This window comes from Bombyx mandarina, chromosome 05, assembly GCF_030267445.1.
Source record: "Bombyx mandarina strain Sakado chromosome 05, ASM3026744v2".
Classification (NCBI taxonomy): domain Eukaryota; kingdom Metazoa; phylum Arthropoda; class Insecta; order Lepidoptera; family Bombycidae; genus Bombyx; species Bombyx mandarina.
The window spans coordinates 13892581-13911715 of record NC_143212.1 but is presented as its reverse complement, the minus strand read 5'-3'; the positions used below and the strand labels follow the sequence as shown (position 1 = coordinate 13911715).

Genomic DNA, 19135 nt, shown 5'->3' with positions numbered 1-19135 from the left:
AATAGTTTAAAAGAACTAACAAAATACGGTTTTATAGAAAATTTTAATAAATTTGAATTAAAAATAGTGTAAGAAAAAATGATTTTATTGTAATAAAAGCGTGGGGTGCTTTTCCGGATATTATCCAAATAACCCTTCTACTCATATCTGTTCATAAAATATTTATAACTACTGATACTACTGATACCATTATTCTTTTTATGAATAGCCAGCTAATAATTTCGTTGCGATGTAAGTATTGAAGTAACTTCCTTTTTATTATTTAGAATAGCCAACTTGACCTAATAATTGGAAGTAGTTCTAATGTGTTAATTTTAGAAACTCTAAAATCAGTATTCCCTCAATAGTATCTCAGCTTCGAACAATAGAACTTGACCCACTTCTCATTTTTCTAAAGCGCGCCCAGAGGTCAGATAATTCGACTATATCAGAACATAATACAATGTTACACAGCCACGTACGAACATGGCGTATTATCAATTCAATTATCGCCTTCATGACCGTTATTGTGATATTGACAATTATATCGAAGGACTGTGAAATCGTCGGTGTTAACAAAATAAAAGGGAAGTAATCTTTACGTCCTATAATATCATACAACTACATAATTTTGTAAGTGGACCGAAACTTAATAACCAAGCATTGTGAACGAAGTCTCAAAAATAGAACGAAATAAAATCGAATCTTTGAAGTACATAGTTTCATTTATTTGTTGCTAAGGCGGGTGGACGAGCTCACGGCCTACCTGATATTAAGTGGTTATCGGAGCCTATAGATGTCAACATCGTAAATGCGGCCACCCACTTCGAGACATGAGTTCTTAGGTCTCAGTTTTTACAGTAAAACGGCTGTCCTACCCTAGAAGCCGAAAAGAATTACTAAGTTGTATTTCACGGAACTTCGCAGAAGAAATAGGCAGGGTGGTGATACCTACCCGTGTGGGTTGACAACCTAAAACCAGTTAGACGCCCTACCACCAATGTTTTATTTAGTGTTCTATTAGGGTTAAAGTAAGAAATTGCCGATTTGTACTGAAAAATTAAAATTCGTCTTTTATATTTTTATTTAACATATTTATTTAATCAAAATATCTAACATTATTATCTACACGTTGCTGCCATCATACTCGATCTGGTGGACCGAATGGTAAACAGTCGACGTCGCCCTAAACACGTCATTACGGATCCTCCCGATCCTTTAACAGTGCTTTTAGGTACCTCAAGTACCGGTCACTGTCCTCGCCAAACCCGGTGCTTGCGACGAAGGGCTCGACGAGTAAATTAACCCATAGATACAGCCCACTGAGTTTCTCGCCGGATCTTCTGAGTGGGTCGCGTTTCCGGTCCAGTGGTAGATTTTGCGAAGCACTGCTCTTGCTAGGGCCAGTATTAGCAACGTCGTCAGGTTTAAGCCCCGTGAGCTCACCATCTTGTTAGGGTTACGCTGAAATGGCCTCTCAAGGCTATCAGCTTAGGACTAAAAATAAAATTTTCTCCTTTATTGAATACTAGCGACCCGCCCTCGCTTCGCTTCGGAGTAAAAAAGTAGCCTATGTTCATCAGGGACAATGTCGGCTTCTAATGGAAAAAGAATTTTTCAAATCGGTCCAGTAGTTTCGGAGCCTATTCGAAACAAACAAACAAACAAATCTTTCCTCTTTATAATATTAGTATAGACGAAGTAGTTGTTAATTTAGTCATAGATCTCAACCAATTCTCGTTGTTTTTTTTTCTCAAAATGTAATAATTATTAATGCGTAACTATGTTATTTTAACCGTGTTGTTGACAAGCGGAATTCCTTACGTTTCTAAATACACATAGGTACTTTCACAATGCATTACGCAAACCGAAATTACCATAAACCTAACTTCGAATTCTTGAAGCGTAATAAACTTTCGTTACTAATCCTTTGACTAATACCTATAAAAGAAACTGTACCAACGCATACAAAAACCTTCGATCGGTATACATAAGAGACAGTTCGTCTTTATGTTGAATAATAATAAGGGAACGCCGTGGATTCACATGACAATGCCAAGGTACGGTTTTAAGAAAACGATACTTCGATACGATACGTTTACGAAATACTAATGCGTCTACGAATTCTTTTAGGACACGTGAGATTTGATAGGGACATGCATTTTTTTGCATTTTTTAATTCACTGGTCCGTACGTTTTAAAAACAACATACTATAAAGGAACATTCGCGCTTACATCTGTATATGTAAATATATTACCGGAATAAATAAGCTTATACTATATAACTAACTATATCGAGGGGTGGAACATTTCGCTTCATACACGACAATTATCTATGTAATTAAAGATGCATTTTATTAGCACCAACATTTCGATGTTGAAGAAGCTGAAGAAGTTTTTTTGTTATGATATTTTTTTCAAATTTTAATCTTCAAATGGCCCTCCTGTAAAGTTGCTTGTTGCTTAAACCAAATAGCTTTTCACCCCTCAATATATTATTATAAGTATTAAGTATACAGACACAAAAATTAAGTATGTTAAATACTGCGAAACGATGAGTCGGTAATATTAACTTGACATGCATGATTAAAGGATATTTTTATTACTAAAGAAATCCATCGAAACATGCGGAAATTGCGCATCACAATAACACTGGAAATTAATTTAAAGTTTTATTTTGTACTTTAAGGTCTCGCTTAAATAATATCCAAATGTTCTTTTTACTATATATTTCGAAAATAGTAAAATAAATTTTCTCTCGCGGCAAAACCAATGTTGCACATTACGACCGCATAGTAACATGCAAATAGTAGTTGCGGTTGCCAATCCTCGTAAACAATACGATGTTATTTATGATAAAGATATTTTTCACATTTTAAAGCAATTCTTTCGCTTGGCATCGTTCCAGGAGAAGTTTACATCAAAACATGAGATTGTGTACTGAATTTTGATGCCTTCATGCCAATGTCACTAGCAATTAAACTTTTCTTTCTATCTTTGCAGAATTGGTCTATGCGGCTTCGATAATCCACATAGAGATCAGAAGACGGATGAATTGAAAAGACACGTAGGACAGGTAATTATGTTATTTTAAGTATCAGTAAGTGTATACAAATACTACGAGCTAATTTCCCAAAGTTTATTAATATAAAAAGTAGCCTCATCGTATAAGTTTTTGATGCTCTAGATTAAGAGACGACCTCATTTATCAGATTAATGGACGTGTCCATTGCCGCCTACTATGGTGTATTAAGTGTGAGCTCTAACAGTATTATACTACAATGACTTATGGCAGAAATATGCAGTGTTAACCCGTAGTTTAACAATCATCCTTCCCCCGTAAAACTAAGAGGAAATTAGAGGTGGAAGCTCGAAGCATTTTGGCTAGGCAATTTTTTTTGAGAAGAAGCTGCAGTGTTGCTGGAAATAAATTTAGATAATGTGGTAGTAGGAATGTATTAGTTAAAGATAGCATAGCCCTAAGTATATCCTGATATATAGATAACTGGGAAGACTAATTTTCAGATTGATTTTTTGAAAATTCAATTTGAGACCCCTTTATGCCGAAAAAGTCTCGGTGAGCTTTTCATGAATCCATTCGGCTTTTTATTAGGAATACTTGATGGATAAGGAATTTCGAGTTCATGTATTAGTACCTTTTTTCCCTACCTAAGCTGATAGCATTAAGAGGCTATGCCAGCATAACCGAGCGTGTAGGTGAGCTCTCAGGGTTACTCAGGCTGGGGACGTTGCTAACACTAGCCCTAGCAAGAGCAGTGCTTCGCTGAATCTGCCACAGGATCGGAAACGCGACCCACTGAGAAGGTCCGGCAGGAAACTTAGTGGGCTCTGTCTATTTGTTAGTTTACTCGCCGAACCCTTCGTCGCAAGGTTCGACGAGAACGGTGACCAGTGCTCTAGGTACCTAAAAACACCGTTAATGGATCGGGAGGATCCAAAATGAGGTGCTTACGGCGACGTCGACTGTTTACCATCTATTAGTACTATCCTATCTGTCCCTAAATATAGTATCTACTATTTCTACTAAATAATATCATAAATAGTCAATCCTAAAACTAATATTCCTAATAAAAATGGACACAAGGCAGGTGCCTTAAGCGCAAACAAAACTCATAAATTGTAATTTTTTTGTTAATTATCGTCAGAATGCAAGGTTGTCGATAAAGGAAAACAAAATACCGCACCTTTAGATAGTCCTTAAATAACATTACATCACGCATTATTATGTAATAGAAACTTGAAATCGGGATACAATAAGTCAGTTAGTTACATTAATAAAAAAACTCGTAAATAAAAAATACATTAAAGAATTTGGTACAACGTCAACCACGACGCATGACATCGCTGTGTTAGTGGAGTATTGAACGGAAATTTTAAAACTCTATTTTGATTAACTTATTCTGCTTGTAGTTCAGCTCTCAACTCTACGCTCATAGACAACACATCGGGAATTCCACTGCCCATCTTAAGACATATGACCAGTCTATCAAACCTGACAGACTATCTGGTATATCATACAATTATTATTTTATAATTCAATAAAGAATACATGACTTCCTCAACGCAGAATAGTGAAACCAAGTGGACCTACAAAATTCAATACACTGGATATGAGTTGGGAATTAAGAGGGAAGGATTTTTCGATAACTATTGAAATGTTCGCACCTAAGTGAGGGATACCAAAAATATTTTATTCTTGTAATCGTATGGAAAACTAAGGCATGCCTTCATTTTATGCCGTAATTTTGATAATAATATACGAAATAGAAAATAATAATTTGAACAAAATGCCAGCCGTAGCAATACAATACAGTGCTGACATATGTTTCCAATTCGTTTATCAGTCCAAGCTCTCTATTTTAACTGCACAACATAATTTTAATTTTTCATGACAAAAAAACATTGACTCAGCTCAAAAGCCAATTAAAAGGTTATGAGATCATTATTTAAACTAAACGAATGAGTCGTATCTGAGATTATCCAGACCTTTGGCGATGTTCAGCAAAAAATTTTGACGAGCAATCATCCGAATTGCTTCAACTAACAATGGATGTTCGCAAGGCAATTATAACAGGAAGCGATGGTGTATAACACGTAACATAACAAATCTTGTTATAAAATCAACGAACAATCGCGAGTAGAAACCAACAAGTCCTCGACAATAGGATGGAAATTTTGATATTCAAATTAGATGCGTCGACTGTCTAACGCAAGGTCGATAATACAAAGGAATTTCGATTTAAATGTTTATTTTGATGTTTAAATGTTTTTTTTTTGTATGTTTTGTTTTACATTTTTAACAATTTGTAATTTCTTTTTAATATGCAGTTCGTTTATCATTGACCAGTGAGGGCGGTAGCTTAATGTATCCAAAATATTTATTAGCCGTGCCTAATGATTGCGTTCTTGAATTTTTATTTTACAAAGATCATTTGGATGTATGTATGTGTTCTTTAGACATTTTCAATTACATTTAAGGAGGAGTTTAATTCGTTACGGGTTTGTCCATTATACAAATATGGGTGTCATTATGTATTAGGTGCGATTTGGCTACGAACAAGTTAGATACGGGCCGCTGAACTTACGAAATTTAGTGGCGTAAGACAATTAAAAACGGGTTCCCTTAAACCATAATATTACAAATATCCCGCTGCCGGATCCGGTGACACCCCTGCAAGTAATATTCAGATTATTATTATTACTAGAACAAGCGTTACTAGCAAAACCGCAATGAAAATTAAAGATAACGATGACGTCATTAATAACAATGGCCGAAACTAAAAGAGCAATCTCTGTTCGTTTTGTTTGTTACTCAATTTAAAATGGGATTGAGTTAATGTTTACTTAATCTCAGACTAATACATTTCATTTGTCATTAAAGATAGGTAAACACTCTTATGCTTTTATCGACTCACAGCCAAATGTTTAAAGCACAAACATAGCTCGTGCATAGCAAATTAACGACGTAAATTTTATACATGGTGAATACGTTACGGCTGTGAACAATTTTAGAACTTCTGGGTCTGCGGAGAATCTTTGGTTCTCTCTGTATTTTTTGTATGTTCTATGGGTAGTGCTTTGAAGAATTGTTTGCGATGATCCCATCATCTGGTTTTCATCATCGCGCCGCACGCCAGGGGAGTAGAGTTCATCCATTCTACCTGAAACCACTGCGTTCATCCACAGTGTGTTTCCAGAGATCTATTTTGCCACGTACCATCCTACTTTAGAATGAGCGCTCCTCTACGGTGTTTCCTGAGTGCTATGACATGTCCTTCGTCAAACGAGGCCCGTAGAGTGGTAGACCAGCGGCTTCGGTATACCCCTGGCATTGCTGAAGTCTATGGGCGACGGTAACCCTCACCATTAGGTGGGCCGTACTCTCATCTTTAGGTGGGCCGTACTCTCATCTGCCTACAAGGACCATAAACATGTTTTTTACACGCTAACACATATTAGAATTTACTTATTACTAATATTTTCAAACTAGAATCTTATTTAAAATAAAATCCCTAATCAACAATATGTTATCATCAAATAATACAATAGTTTAAAAAAAATCGTTGCTTTATCTTGAAATATTTGTAGTGGATTATTGTTAATCGTATTTAATGATATCCAATTAGATGCAGCGGTATTATTAAATTTTATCGACAAACAGCCCACTGAGTTTCTCGCCGGATCTCAGTAGGTCGCGACTCGATGGTAGATTCAGCGAAGCACTGCCCTTGCTAGGGCTAGTGTTAGCAAACTCGCCAGGCTGAGCTCCGTAAACTTGCCTATACGTTCAGTGAACCCAGTAGGAAAAAGAAAAGAAAAAAAATGGACTAATTTGTAAATGAACATACATATTTAATTAAATGCAAATAATCTCCTTTAGCAAATTCGTTTTTTGTTGCTGTCACAATACAATCAAGCGAAATCATCAGTAATAATAATTTAGATTTAGATTAATAATAATAAAAAAGACAGAATTGTGATTGTATTAAAAACACTGTGGATGACTACAACAATGAAGAAATAGCATTGTGATAAAAAAAGAAAATCACGCGTCTATAAGACTTTATTGATTGCGTAAGATACTGAAACAAGAATAACCAATAAAATATATCTTAATAAAAATCAAAACGACGTAATAATATGAAGCACTTCAAACATGTTGTAAATTGTATTCTGAGCCCTTACGGTAATCTACTACTGTCCTAACTAAACTTTGCTGTCCTGTCTATATTTGGAAACTAAAAAGGACATCTTCGTGACTTTTTTTTCAATTAGCTTTTGACTAGACGACCGTAATTATTTTTATGCTAATTGAATTAACCCAATTTAATTTAAAAAATAAAATACATACAAGATTATTTAAAATGAAACTTGAGGCCAAGAATTTTATTCCTTGAACTATTCTACCTATGTCCGTTACATTTTAATAACACTTTGACACGCTTCAGCGAATTAGTTGAGGTCGCTGATGTCATAGGTGGGACGATTATTGAAAACCATTCCATTGTTGAACACCTTCACACTGATATAAATCAGAATGAGATTAATGAAGACCACGTCATACATACAAATAGCCTTGTTAGTGATATCAAATTTACATACAGCAAAATTAAAATTACAACCCATTTATTTCATATTTCGTTAAGCCACCGACCATTGAGCTCTCTAATTTAAATCGTAAACGTGTCGTCGGTTTTACCTAATCTTTATTCCTAAGACCCTATTTGAAATATTTAAAACAAAGGCTTTCGTTTGCAGGGTGTCAAAATCAAAATGGACGACGCCGGTAATATACTCATCAGACGCTACTCCAAGAGTAGCGTGTTTGTGAAGAGTACTGCAGCCTCCAGCAATGAAGAGACGGCCATTGGACAAGATATACTCAAACTACCCGGATATTCGTTGGAGCAGGAAAAGATTTTTAAGGTATCCATTGTATTATTATTAATCACTTAATTCTCGTATGATCAGCGATCAAAAAGTGTGACCCATCAAAAACGAAATATAACATACTTATCGATTTTCCTGTAAAATTGGAACATTAACTATTTTTGAAAACAAATGTTTTTCTGTATGGATAGGTAAACTCGGTAGGCAGTGGCTTGGCTCTGCCCCTGGCATTGCTGAAGTCGATGGGCGACGGTAACCTCTCATCAACAGGTGGGCCGTATGCCCGTCTGCATATAAAGGCAATAATAATAAAAAATACTATTACTGGTAGTAAGCATGTGAAAATTTGAATTGTGTACATGACGTATAGCGTTAGGTTGTATTTAGTTTTCTGAGAGGCTTATCGCAAATATAAGATCAACAACATACTAATTTCTTGATCTGGCGTCTATAACACACGGTAGGTTATAATATGAAATCATCTTAATGACGGCTATTTGTGCGAGCGATTAATACGATATATGCGCCTAATTATATGTATGCTCTGAATTTATCCTTCCTGTTGCATCAGAACACACATGATCCGAATTACAGTTTTCTAAAGCCTCAAAGAAATTTGAGCTTTATGTAAATAACTCGAGAATGCGATTTATAAAGTGAACAAACAAGGTAATCTTCTTAGATACAATATTTTGTTTCTTTACAGAACGGGTATGTTTGGTAATAATAATGTTCGTCAAGATGTTATGGCTTACATAACGATATATCTTAACAAATTGAGTAACACTAATTTTATATCGAGTAAATTATAATCAATTCAAGAATTTTAATTTGTTCCTCAACGCTATTACATTTTCATTTTGTTTTACATGTTGTTAGTTAAAGCTTCAAATTATCTTCATTACACTTACTTCCTTATGACATTATAAGCACACTGCACGTTGGAATTGCCTCACTATCCAGATTCGAACCAAAATTACCTGCGTTCATCATTATTAAAGACAATAATCATTGAGGAAAAAATATTAAGAGGCCAGAAATTGCTCTAATGTGCGTTGCATTGTGGCTTGGTCATTTGTGGTGCATCACGACTGCATAGATTGTGATGCACGATTCATTGTGACCATGACATTGCCACGATATTTTTCTCAACAAAATGACTATTCTTTTCTAGTTCTTTCTAAATATAATTGTACGATTGCTTTAGTGGAGAAAGGACTCGAATTAATTTGTTTTTTTTTTATTGCTTGGGTGGGTGGACGAGCTCACAGCATACCAGGTGTTAAGTGGTTACTGGAGCCCATAGACATCTACAACGTAAATGCGCCACCCTCCTTGAGATATAAGTTCTAAAATCTCAAGTATAGTTACAACGGCTACCCCACTCTTCAAACCGAAACGCATTACTGCTTCATGGCAGAAATAGGAAGGGTGGTGGTACCTAACCGCGCGGACTCACAAGAGGTCTGACCACCAGTAATAACGCATATTATAATTTTTTGGGTTTGATTTTTATTACACGATGTTATTCCTTCACCGTGGAAGTCAATCGCGAACATTTGTTGAGTACGTATTTCATTAGAAAAATTGGTACCCGCCTAAGATTCGAACACCAGTGCATCGCTCAACACGAATGCACCGGACGTCTTATCCTTTAGGCCACGACGACTTCGTATGCGTCGTCATCATACGTAAGCTACCAACAATGCGAAAAGATATGCTTGAAGGAATTAAAAAAGACAATCTACAACAAATCTATCGTTTCTTAACAGTAACAAAATAAAACAAACTTCTTCAAAAGCAAGACGCATTGTTTGAGCCCAAAACGATGCTAAAACAACTTAACGAACTCTGTTTAAGAATACATTGCGAAATTATTATGCTTCGATCCAAAGTTTTCGAAACTAATAATTATATTGGCTTGCTTGGTGTTGTAATTCCGCACAATATGGACCACTCTCATGAAAGTGCAGACACGCTTAAAAGGATTTCCTTTTAAACAATACCAGCATGTGTCGAAACGTTGATCTCTGAGATTTTTTCTGTGCGATTCGTCTCCGTTCCCACAACGGATTCCCTTGTGACTAAATTAATGTGAAACAATGCAGTCAAGTCGACCAGTTTTGAAGATCTTGAGTTGAAGACATCATTTTTCAATTTTAAACCGAGAGCATGTTATTCATCACGGGCCGTTCCGAGAACGAGCAATTAACTAAAGTCACTGTCGTAATGTAACAATGAAGCAACACGCATTCTTTCATTGATTAAAATTTTCAAAAGCGCGTCAACGGACCGCTGTGTGGCGGCGTTCTGATGATTTACGAATAGCGAAGGCGGCGACTTTTTTGTAGATAAAATCTCTCCTTGTCCGTTGTCTACCGTCTGGTCGGACATCTTGATGTAAGGCCGCAGTGACGTCTTGAAAGTGCACCGGTTATGTAACGACTTCATAAGCCTCATTCAATTTCTTTGGTGCATCTGACGTGGCGTTTTTACTTTTTACGCTATCAGGGTTCCCTCTATAAGATATAAAATCTTTTGTTTTTTGTGCAATGAATAAATTAACGTTAAATATCTCTTTATATTTTGGTTAGTTTCTATACTCTTCTTTTTCTCCATATTATCCCACTAGGTTGGGTCGGCACAGTTAATTTTTCTCTTCCATTATTTTCTATCAGCCGTCAGCTCAACACTCACCCCTCTCTCTCTCATTTCCTCACTCACACACTCCATCCATGTCTTCTTTCGTCGACCTCTTCCCCTCTACCTTGCATTACTATTCCCATACATCTCCTGGTCACATGCATCTTCTCTCTACGTATCACATGTCCATACCACGCTCTTTAATTTGTTATTTACCGGGGCTACTTTCACACTTCCTCTGATATAGGCATTCTCGGTTAGTTTATATAATAGTGCCGCCAATTCCAGAATGTGTTCAATTAAAGCACTTGTAATCCTGTATCTTGTATCCTACAATATAGAGTGACGTAACTATCAAACTATTATCCTTTTTATTTCTCAACAGGTGATTATTATTTAAAATACTTTTTACAGAAATTATTTCGTACTGTTCATACTTGACTTCACACTTCTTGAATCTACTTTTGTTTACCTGCCCTTTCATTACACACGATGCATTGTTACATAATATTAATTCGATAACATCTCAACGAACAGCCTCATCAATTTTTTCGTCTATTTGTTTAGTTCATCACGTTTATTGTTAATTAAGATAAAAAATCTTGTATTGATTCCATCACTACTTGTTCTTTATCTTATGTCAGATCATGATTGGGATGTATATTGTCTGTTAAGATTTGTATTTCATTTTCAATCGTTAGAGTTAGATTAGTGCCGGCTAATGTAATTACGTTGTTACCGCGTTTACAGTGAGTATAAAATTATCGATGGTAGGGCGTTTTTTTAAACCGCCCAGGCAGGTACCACAACCCTTCCTATTTCTGCGGCGAAACCGTTTTACTATAAAATTGAGATTTAGAACTCATGTTTTAAGGTGAGTGGCGGCATTGTTGATGTCTATAAGCTTGGCAAGCCACTAAGCATCAGGTGAGTCGAGGGCTTGTTGACCCATTTAGTCCAATGAAAAAAACAACTAATCTCTCCTGTGTCTTAAAGATAATCTTGATGCAATTTTCTGATACTGTATACGAACATTACGAACAAATATTATTTCTGCGCCCAACTGCCTTAGAAAGAATCGAATCGAAAGTTAAACGGTAGAAATGTAGTCTAGAACGTTCTTCCGTAAATTTGAATCTTCAAATTTTTCGTGCCCTCTAGTTGTTCGACATGAAGAAGTTCCAGTCAAACGTGAACCGGGAGTTGCGGCGCGCGTATCCGGACCGAAGAAGGCTCGAGACCCAGTGTCTCAGTGCTGTAGCATTCGTCAAGTCTGACAACGAACTCCTCGAGTGCCCCATCTGGGTGCTGGTCATCAACGTCGTCGCTATGGACATGCTGAAATCCAAGCTCCCCCCAAGTAAGTCACACTTTATTACTCTTATTTTACTGATGGTAGGACGACACAAGTCCGCACGGGTAGGTACCACCACCCTGCCTAATTCCGACGTAAAGCTGTAATGCGTTTCGGTTTGAAAGGTCGGGCAGCTGTTGTACTATACTAAGACTTTAGAAGTCATATCTCAAGGTGGGTGGCTGCATTTACGTTGTAGATGTCTATGAGCTTCGGTAATCACTTAACCACAGCTAGGACGAGAGCTTTTCCACTCATCTAAGCAATATAAAAAAAACCTATCGCATATTCGCGTCAAGTCGACTTGTAGAGATTTTAAAGCTGCTATCAATTATCATTATTGTTGTTTGGTAGATTTTGGAACGTTTACTGAAATGCTATAAACCACTAAAAGTTTCAATTCGAACGGATATGCGACGCCCGAACAATAATAACTCGAACAGACATACAGATTTAATATTTTTGGTATTCCAGTAATATTTAGTGATGTAATATATATTAACGATCATAATGCTGATGATCATGACCAATAGTGGCCAGCTACCTTAAGGTAAGCTTGCCTCCGGTGTCAAGAAAAACTATAATTTCTGTTCACTTCACTTTATTTTAGTATTTTGTTATGCATCCATAAAATATTTTTCTACTAGCAGGAACGATGAAGCTACTGGTATTAACGAAATCTAGTAAATCGTACTTTAAGACACGCAACGCTCTGACTAGATCATCTGCTTACGTTTTTGCGTTCTGTTTTTGGTAGTCTTATAATCTTCTTTTGTTCCTATTTTTTTTCATGTCTACGGCATACATCGATTCTACTCTGCCATTTGCCTCTGACTACCAGACAATGCTACTAAATAAAAACCATTGGAGGCCCCACGCGACACTAAATTGTACAGTTACAAAGTTTTAATTCTATAAAATAGATACCAAATTGAAATGGCTATTTACTCAGAGCTTAGAAAATAGCAGTTGTTCATTACAAGCAAGGTCCACGTCAGACAACCGGATACGAACACAAACGTTCGCCTCAAATTAATAAGATATTGAATTGTGTACGAATAGCAAAATTATTATACATTTATTTGCAAGAAAAATTGTGGATATAGAATGCAATTTTCATACTATGTGATAACTAACACCGTATAATATTACAAACGAATGCTCATAAAAAAAAATTAGTCTACTTTTTGACAGGAACGCGAGGAGTGAAGTTGTGTGATTTGTTTTATTTTGTCTATTTAGTGTTTCTTCAGGTTTAAATAAGTAATAACGGTGGTTTATTAACTGTTTAATCTCTGTGAAAGTGCACAAATGTGGGAAAATGAAACAAAGCCGCTGGACGGAACTTCTCGGGATCATCCAAAAAGTCCACTGAAAAAATCTCAGTAAATGACCACCATTTTACTGCGATTATATTTCATCCCATATCATCTCATTTCATTAAATTTCATCCCAGTTGATTAATGTCTCAAATTAATCATCTTCATTTCATTTCATTTCACTCCATATCATCATTGTTCATAAAAACAAGCATATAAATTAAAATAAGATATATCTTAAAGGTCTTAGTTAGCAGATCATAAAACCCCTTAAAAATCAAAATTAGTCGTATAATCTACACATTTTCACGTTGGAAAGATACTACATACCTACTTTATAACTAAGCGTAACGTAGAATTTTTAACATGCTTTTATAAGTTACGTCTGAATGTATGCAACGGAATCTTTAAACATTATTTTTATCGATTTCAAGACGTCCAATCATCCATCAAGGTCCAATGATAATACAATATTTTTTATAACTACGCTCTAATATCCTGAATAGTATCAACAGGATAAGAAACATTAAATTAATTGTTATTTCCACTAATTTTTAGCCAGCCCACTTGCTAGTATTCAAGATAACTTAACTGACAAGCTATAATTATTTGAAAACGTCCGCAGGGACACATAAAACGCACAGATAAAAAAAATAGAAAATTTTTAAAACATCGACACAGAGCGACCCTTATTTTTCGTATTACCCTGAAAATTCGGCAATGATTGATAACAATTAATATAATATTCAATCTCTGTTACAATCAAATAAATGTCTAGAAAAACACTCATACATTTTGTGGTCAGATCATCGCAACAATTAAGAAAAAAATATGCTTCCGCGCTAAAAACCACGCGATTGATATCATCTTCTCAAGTTCAATGCGAACTAGTGCTTCTAGCCACGACGCCAATACCTCATAAAGTCCAATTACTTTTTGTTGGTTTATTTTTTATTTTTCTTAAGCTTCGATTAAATCATGGTCAAGGAGCGATTCGATATGTTTTTATGTAAAACTGACGTATCTCTTAAAGATATATCTACAGATTCGAAGATCACACGACGTTTTTATTATCCACGAAAACGGCGACGTTTTCAAAATGTCAAAAATTAAATTAAAGGATTCTTGCTGTATGAAGAAATTTTAAATCAACATTCACGGCGTCATTGAATAATAAAAGACTTCATGAAAAGTGAGAGAAATTTATTTTCAATAATTTTTTAAAACTTTATTACTTAACTAGCGGACCCGGCAGACTTCGTAGTGCCTCATTCGATAAATAAAAGACCTAAACTTTTGTATAAAATAAACTTAAAACAAACAAAACGAATCGGCCCGATGGGGGACACATCAAAGGAAAAACAAAATTGTTATTTTTATTTAATTCCGAACATTTTCATATTTATCTACCTTCTAAACTTTCTCTGGACTTCCACAAACAATTCAAGACCAAAATTAGCCAAATCGGTTCAGCCGTTCTCGAGTTTTAACGAGACTAACGAACAGCAATTCATTTTTATATATAGAGACTAATCATAATTAAGGAAGTCAGAAGTTAAGCATTCGCTTGGATCCAGGCTGTGTATCGGGTGACACGCACGTTGACACCAGGGAATCGTGGTAAAGCGCATCTCTCACCCCAAGAGCAGATACCGACCACATTTCTGTTGTGGAAGAGGGGACCACCGGAGTCACCTTGGCATTGGTCGCGACCCCCTATATCCAAAATGCCAGAACACAACATGTTGTCGGTGATACTACGACCGATTTCCGCGTAACGCTGCCTACAGATGCTTTGGTTCACTGTGTAAACTTGCACATGGCGCAAGACAGGTGACAGGGGACCATGGAACTGTAACAAATAAACTAAGTTAGTTCAACTATTTTCGATTTAAAATTAAATAACTAAAGCTCCTATTGCCTCTGATAGGCACTCGTAACCAGCTGGCACTTTTGTTTGTTTGTTCTAAATTTCGTTAGTCTCACTCATAAAATATGTGAAGCCCCTGTACTGAATCTGGAAAAACCTCGTGGCTACTATCTCTCCATTACAAAAAATCTCATGAAATATTATAGATATAGAAGTTTTATGTAAATAACCTTCAAAATAAATATGAGTGTGTTTCGGATAACGCACAGTGAAGATTTATGTTTTAAATTCACCCTGAAAATTCCAGATAAACATTTAATTTTAACGTAATTATAAAAAATGACAATAGTTTTGTCATTTCTCTAAGCAACGTCACATAATACCTCATTCTTCAGACGCTATTACGCAACTTATCTTAATCGCGCAAGTGGTCAAACAGCGTTTTTTTTTTACATTTTATCGATATTTATACTTAACATAGTCAGGATTAGCTTATGATAAAAAACAAATTGAAACTCACAGAGATAGAACCCCATCCAGTAGCCCAAACAACTTGGTTGTCAGCTAATGGGTAGTTTGAGCCGGCTATGTTAGCGGGACGAACGGCGTTGTTGAAGGAAAATGGAGTTGCAGAATGAATGATCGCAATGTCGTTGCCAAGACTTGTAGTGTAGCCGGGATGGATAATGATTCTGTTCGTTTTGTGAACTATGCCACCGCTATTGGGCATGGAGGATCCTACACGTAAACGCCATCGCCATGCCGGATCACCACTTTAACAAACAACATTAGAAAATTAAACTATGAATCTGCCTTGACTTATATCTTTACGGTGGACAGCAAATTGGACACAACAGTTTTATTTTCCCCTACCTCGTCGCTGGGAGCCTAAGGGGCTATTCTAGCTACGTCCGGACGGTAGGTGAGCTCACGGGCTGAACCAGAGAGAATTTGTTAACAAAAGCCCTAGTAAGATCAGTGCTTCGCAGAGTCTACCACCGGATCGAAATCGCGACCTTCTGAGAAGATCCGGTGAGAAACTCAGTGGGATGTGTCTATGGGTTAGTTCGCTCGTCGAACTCATCTTCGTAATCGACGAGTTCGAGGAGGACGGTGACCGGTGCATGAGGATCCTAAAAGCACCGACAATGAATCCGGGGGATCCGACAAGACATGTTTCGGGCGATCGGAATAGCCATGTTTCATATTTTTGGCTCTGCGTTTAGGTAGCTGTAAGCAGTACCCTATTTTCATGTGCCAAACATTATCTCATTACTGAATAATAGATCGTTGATGCCTAAAACTGTGGTTTATCAGGTAAATGAAATAACTTACACAACGCAGTGACCGGCGGTAAGGACGGCTCTGCTGTTCAGAATGCTACCTCCGCATGACTGGCTGAAGGAGGTGCCCAAAAACGAGAATAGCAAGGCCACCATTTCAGGGTATTGCTGGATGGTGGTCTCGGTGCCGCCAACGATCCTCTGTGGATTCGTTGGCCCGGCTAATCAAATACAAAACTAAATGTTAATTTGTAAAGCTAGTATTAACGTGTTGGCGAGACACTTGTTGCTTATTTAGTGAAAACCAATATTAAATTTAAAAAAAAATATCCGTTTTCAAATATTTTGCGCTATTTAACACTCACGTGCTTCATAGAAGTTCTACAAAGTCCGATGGAGAGAATGCTATCCAATTGAAGATAATTAAGACGAAAGTATAATTTGGTAATATATTTTGGTAATTCGACTATGTTTTGGTCGCCAGTAACGTAAGCAGACAGTTATATATTGGTATTGCGTACTAGCGTCCGTTCAATCGTAACGCATTCATTCAGTATCGAACAATAACTAGCTTTGAGGTATATGGATGCATATTATAGAAACATTTCTCCACCATGAATTAAAAATTAAACAATCACTCTAAAATAATTCGAGATTAGTCAAAAGTTTTATTTCAGAATAAAATTTGTGACCATGATTGAATGTAGATTTTTTTGCCGATACAAAGTAACAAATATTATATATAGTTATAGTTGATTTTCTCTATAATATTCAAAACAATTTTATTTTAACGAGGTCAAAATCAGTTTTTAAAACAAAAACTGATTTCGACCTCGATTAAGATGAATCTAGCATTACAAATTCGAATATTCCACAATGCCTTATGGTTTGGACGAGGCCTTATGATTTTAGCGCTTAAATCAGCTCACAGTTGTGATTGGAAAGTTAATATAAAAACTTACTTACTTTACTTAGTACTGAATATCAATAGTTTCATCTCATTAAAGTTCATCGCTTATACGATATTTAATATTTTTATTGTTCGCGCAATGATCGAGAATCAATCGGAATCATAGAAACTTCAAAATTTCGATTAGTTTATTATAATCATTAATTTTTTTTTTTGTATTTCACATTTTGAAAAGTACACCTAAAACTGTTCAATACACATATGAAAAAAAAGCAGTTTAATATACTGAAGAGAAAGTAGTAGTTAAGTTTTTGTCTTTGCTCATTTATGATTACAAAATTAATAAATTATAATATTATTTATATATAATTAATAGCCGTACTACGCCGCTTCGCTGGGCATTTAAAATTAACATTATTATTTATTGTCATTATTATTAGGGAGTCCATCACTCATATAAATATTAGCCTATCCATTAAGTACATGTATTTTCTACATGGATACCAAGTTTCAAGTCAATCGGATGCATGGTTTAGTAGCTATAACGGAACATCCGTAAAAACCACCGTAGATTTATATATCAGTATAGATAATATTATAGTTTAATCAAATTACCTGTGACAGCTGCCAAACCGAAAACAAACAACAATATGGCGGTACGCATTTTCGAACAAATTGATATGATGAAAATAACTTCAGTTTCCTTATATAGGTTAACGTATCTTTATTTTAATCTACATTATCGGTTAAGTATTTATTTAAATGATTATGATTAATTCACGATTTAATTTGTTTTATCACATCACATGTAAGGATGGCAACTATTATTGATTATTGTCAAGGAGCAAGCGCAAGACGGGGTCAAGTGGAGACAACTTGTGAGGGCCATATGTACCAGCGTACCAGTATGGGTACTGGAGTGTGTATAGCATTACAACTACAACAACACAAGTTACGCAATACTTAATAACAAATTAATAATTTTTTATAGTAGCTCATCTGACTCTAAGGTGCATAACACGATCATTGGTGTAAGAGTGACAATAAGCACGTATTTAAAACTACGCTAATGACGTCATAAAATAAGATATTTCGTTTCCGAACGAAAGGAATGATTGATTATCAGAAAATCATGAGTACATTTTTAAACCAGAATAAGGATGTTACGCTAAGCTCTAGGTTCGCTGTAGAGACACAGGAGCTCATCTCAATATCCATTGCCATTAAGATTAGGCGCAATAGTAAATTAAATAATGTAAACTTGTAAATAATGTAAGCGATGTGGTGTAAAATACAAAATAATCTTATAAAAAAATATTTGTATTCTAAAACGATATTTATTGTGTGAACTTAATAGTTGATAAAGTTTGAATTAATTGGATTAGGAACGAGGCTAACATATATTAATTCAATTAAGGTTTATAATTATTCATTTACATTTCATTTCAACGAACGTCTTCCACGATGAAGGAATAACATCGTGTAATAAAAATCAAACCCGCAAAATTATAATTTGCGTAATTACTGGTGGTAGGACTTCTTGCGTGTGAGTCCGCACGGGTAGGCACCACCGCCCTGCCTATTTCTGCCGTGAAACAGTAATGCGTTTTGGTTTGAAAGGCGGGGCAGCCGTTGTATCTATACTGAGACATTAGAACTTATATCTCAAGATGGGTGGCGCATTTACGTTATAAATATTTGTGGGTTCCAGTAACTACTTAACACACACCTAAGAAATAAAAAAATAAAAAAATATAGAAAATCGCTGCTAAAATCGTACCGCGACATATTTAGCATCTTCGATATTACCTTGTTTCTTGTATTTCGCAAAGCATTTATACGTTTATCGGCGCACGTGTCAACAAC

General features: G+C 35.8%; 2 protein-coding genes across 4 annotated transcripts in view; one reads left to right on the top strand and one right to left on the bottom strand.

The window, feature by feature from the left end:
• exp (expansion) overlaps window positions 1-19135 on the top strand; it is a 150678-nt gene that overhangs the window by 107646 nt on the left and 23897 nt on the right. For all 3 annotated transcript variants that reach the window (XR_016323170.1, XM_028174117.2, XM_028174115.2), the window contains exons 4-6: window positions 2983-3055; window positions 7759-7926; window positions 11695-11893. Coding sequence is in view for 2 of the 3 variants with exons in the window: in XM_028174117.2 (XP_028029918.1) it covers window positions 2983-3055; window positions 7759-7926; window positions 11695-11893 (440 nt within the window). In the remaining variant the exon portion in view is untranslated. The remainder of the gene's footprint in view (window positions 1-2982; window positions 3056-7758; window positions 7927-11694; window positions 11894-19135) is intronic.
• Window positions 14308-16635, bottom strand: LOC114242835 (trypsin, alkaline C). The gene is made up of 3 exons (XM_028174118.2): window positions 16412-16635; window positions 15597-15849; window positions 14308-15058 (listed from the first exon to the last, which is right to left on the bottom strand). Exons 1-3 carry the CDS (start codon window positions 16513-16515, stop codon window positions 14762-14764), a joined length of 654 nt encoding a protein of 217 aa, XP_028029919.2. The 5' UTR covers window positions 16516-16635; the 3' UTR covers window positions 14308-14761.